Source organism: Ceratina calcarata, unplaced genomic scaffold (assembly GCF_001652005.2).
Source record: "Ceratina calcarata isolate Rehan_Ccalc_2016 unplaced genomic scaffold, ASM165200v1 scaffold100.2, whole genome shotgun sequence".
NCBI lineage: Eukaryota > Metazoa > Arthropoda > Insecta > Hymenoptera > Apidae > Ceratina > Ceratina calcarata.
The window spans coordinates 98117-101157 of record NW_017130863.1 but is presented as its reverse complement, the minus strand read 5'-3'; the positions used below and the strand labels follow the sequence as shown (position 1 = coordinate 101157).

Genomic DNA, 3041 nt, shown 5'->3' with positions numbered 1-3041 from the left:
GTACAAGGAGGCTCGGTAGGTTTAACGTTAAACTATGACATGAACAATGAAATCAGTATAAAATGAAAAGTAAGCATTCCCAAGGAAATGAACAAATGAATTACGACTTAAATACCTCGACTCTGAGCAGATAGCTGTCAATATCGTCCGGCCGCTGCCAGACAGCGGTGACGTTAAGTTCCCCCGTCAGCCTGTAGCCAACGTCATCGCTGGATCTCGAGGGCACGGCCTCGCTGAACAGCAAGGTCGTGGTCAGCTTATACTTTAACCCGGTGCCAATGTGCCATCCTCTGGTCGCACCTGCCACCGCTGCAACAACGATAATCGCGACCATCCTACTGTATTTAATAGACATGGTTGGTACACGGTTTTCATTTATCATTACGGGCGACCACGCGAGCGTGCGGCGTTATCTTTAAGCAGAGGAAAAACTACTACGACGAGTTTTAATTTTCGAACGCGTGGTAGGGACGGTGGCTACGCTTTGACTGACTCGCTTTATATCAGTCGGTAGCAAAGCAGATACAGCCTATACATATAAGGCTTAACTGCTGAGTGGCTGAATAATCATGGGACATACTTGAGCATATCGTTTGGGACAATGAGCGAGCGTATACAAACCACACGCTTTGTCAGCCGGTATCAATAAACATACAAAGTTATTCGAATGGTTAGCATAAGAACTTGAAGAATTCGTGGACACAAATTATGTCTATTAAATAGAATACGGAGCGTAAAATTGTCAAAGACCTTATAAATCATAATAGGAACTGTAATTTGTAAATTTCTCATAAATTATATTTAATTTTTACTGTATTCTAATCTCACTTGTTAAGTTGTTGACCTAATTTTTTACTAATTACTGTATTCCAAACGAGTGAATGTAGAAGATAATTTACCTGGTGCCATTTGACAGTAGGGCCCTGAAAAAGAAAAAAAATTGACATTTATTAAGATTGTAATAAACGAAGCCAGCTGGGCGTTGATGTCGCTTCGTCTAGGCAAATTTCGTGTTGATTTACTTGCCAATTACAGTGCTAGCTTTATCCCGTTATCAGAAGTACGAAGACGAAGTGTTAAAAGCATTGCGAGAGTACGAGCTACAGGGGGAATGCGTCAGACATGTACTAATTGCGAGTTTCGAGCTCTTTCTTACTCATTCTACTTATAGACACAAATACAAGTAATGATAACAAGCCTGAAATATAGGTGGATATAAATATCAACAATTGTTATTTCAAGCGTTGACAAGAATTGAAACAAGTGCACACGTTTGCTTTCCGAGTTATCGAACTACTTTCTGTCTAGGATTGATCTAAGAGTTAAATTTAAATACTAATAAACGTGTTTATTAAATTTTCAATATGTTAAACTGGTACAGTAAATAGAGACTCCTTAAGCCGATTGAAATATTTTTTACAAATACAATCTATTCGACGGTTCTTTAAACTATTATAATCTATTTCCTATGTAGAATTGATCTAAAAGATGTAGATCAAGCTGAAGTATTAAATTTGTGAAATAGCAATGGAATTCTGTCTGATTCGAAACTGGCACAGTGAACGATCGTTTTCGAATTTGATTAAAATGTTTCCTACAGATCTGTTTGAACGCAAGCTGAATGACGACAAGCGCATGTCTTCGAATAAAGTTCAGGGATACCATTCTCGACTAGTAACTCACCGAAAAGCGCGAGAACGTATAAGAGGCGAACCGTGAGCATGGTAACCGGTGTTTCCGGGCAGGCCATCCTCCGTATCGTTCCTCGAGCGTCCACGTAACCACTACACCTGTTCACTTATAGCTTCCCGTATTCGAAATTCGAATCCGCCTGTCCTTATGCGCGAGTACACACGAGCAAAATTGCGTTCATGGATGCGTGGTCGTGATCGGGGTAGACTGAAACTATAGGAACACCGCGACCATTCTCTCACAATTTCTTCCCCTCCTCTTTTCCATCCAGGAAAGAATTACTCCCTCCACCCGCGGCGATACAAGCAGAGTTAGCGATGGGTTCAACGCCGGCTTGAATTCGCTTCGGAATACTCAGGATGTCTGGCTGAATGTGTGCCAGTTGAAAGGAACTCGCTTGGAACGGGTCCTTTTTTTCCGACGATTTTGCTTGTTTTAATCCGAGCTGGAATCAGGCCAGGAGATAGAACATGTTACGCCCAGTAGCCACTTGTGTCGTATTTAATTGTATCGTTTCGCCGTTGCTACATCGTGCGTCAAAATCGATTTTTATCGTTCCTACAATACCATGTTATTAGATGATACGTAACGGCGATAAAATGCAAGTGGCTAAGGAGCTTCAGGAATATAAATTTATTTAGAAACGATCGAATTTTTCAAATGTTTATAGTTGTAATGAATTTCAAAATAGCCAATAATATAGCCACTTCTTGGTACTTATTGAAGTTTGTCTATTCAAAAAATTGTTAGAATGTCAAGATCATAATGTCGATAAGTTTCATTGTCTAATCCGTTTCGAATAGGTGCACGTGCAGTTTTGTGTTTAAGTCTAGTTGACTTATGTACCTAAAATTGAACCTGTAAGTTTAATAATGAACGAGTGCCACACTGGAGCTAATTATAGGCAATTTAACATTTTTCAAGGATCTTCTACGTTACAATAAATTCTTAAAAAAAATATGACAGTCTTAAGAACATCATTTGCATTCTTTACCGTATTTAATCTTCACTTCTTAATTTACATTGGATATTATTTTCCTATATGAATTTCTGTTATTTGTTAGAAGCAGGAAAATGTATATCGCAATTGACAGTTTATTGGAGCAAACAAACTGAGCGAAGAGAGTATTTAAACACACGATTAACATATAAGACTGAATGACCCTGGGAACTTTCCTTATCGGTTTACTGATATATCGTTAGCTGACCTCTACTTCATGTAAGATGACCTAAATGACTCCTTTTTATTCGTCCAACTTCATTCTGCACGATTTTCAGTACCATAGAAGACCTCAATTAATACACGCATATTTATAATAAACTTATATGTATATACAATAGAAAATATG

General features: G+C 38.6%; 1 protein-coding gene across 1 annotated transcript in view; it reads right to left on the bottom strand.

The window, feature by feature from the left end:
• Positions 1–1943, bottom strand: part of Mtp (microsomal triacylglycerol transfer protein) — a 4094-nt gene extending 2151 nt beyond the window's left edge. Inside the window, exons 1-3 of the mRNA XM_018034974.2 lie at positions 1684–1943; positions 900–923; positions 116–309 (exon numbers count right to left, since the gene is read on the bottom strand). Coding sequence (XP_017890463.1) covers positions 116–309; positions 900–923; positions 1684–1750 — 285 coding nt within the window. The 5' untranslated portion in view covers positions 1751–1943. The remainder of the gene's footprint in view (positions 1–115; positions 310–899; positions 924–1683) is intronic.
• Positions 1944–3041: the final 1098 nt, after the last annotated feature.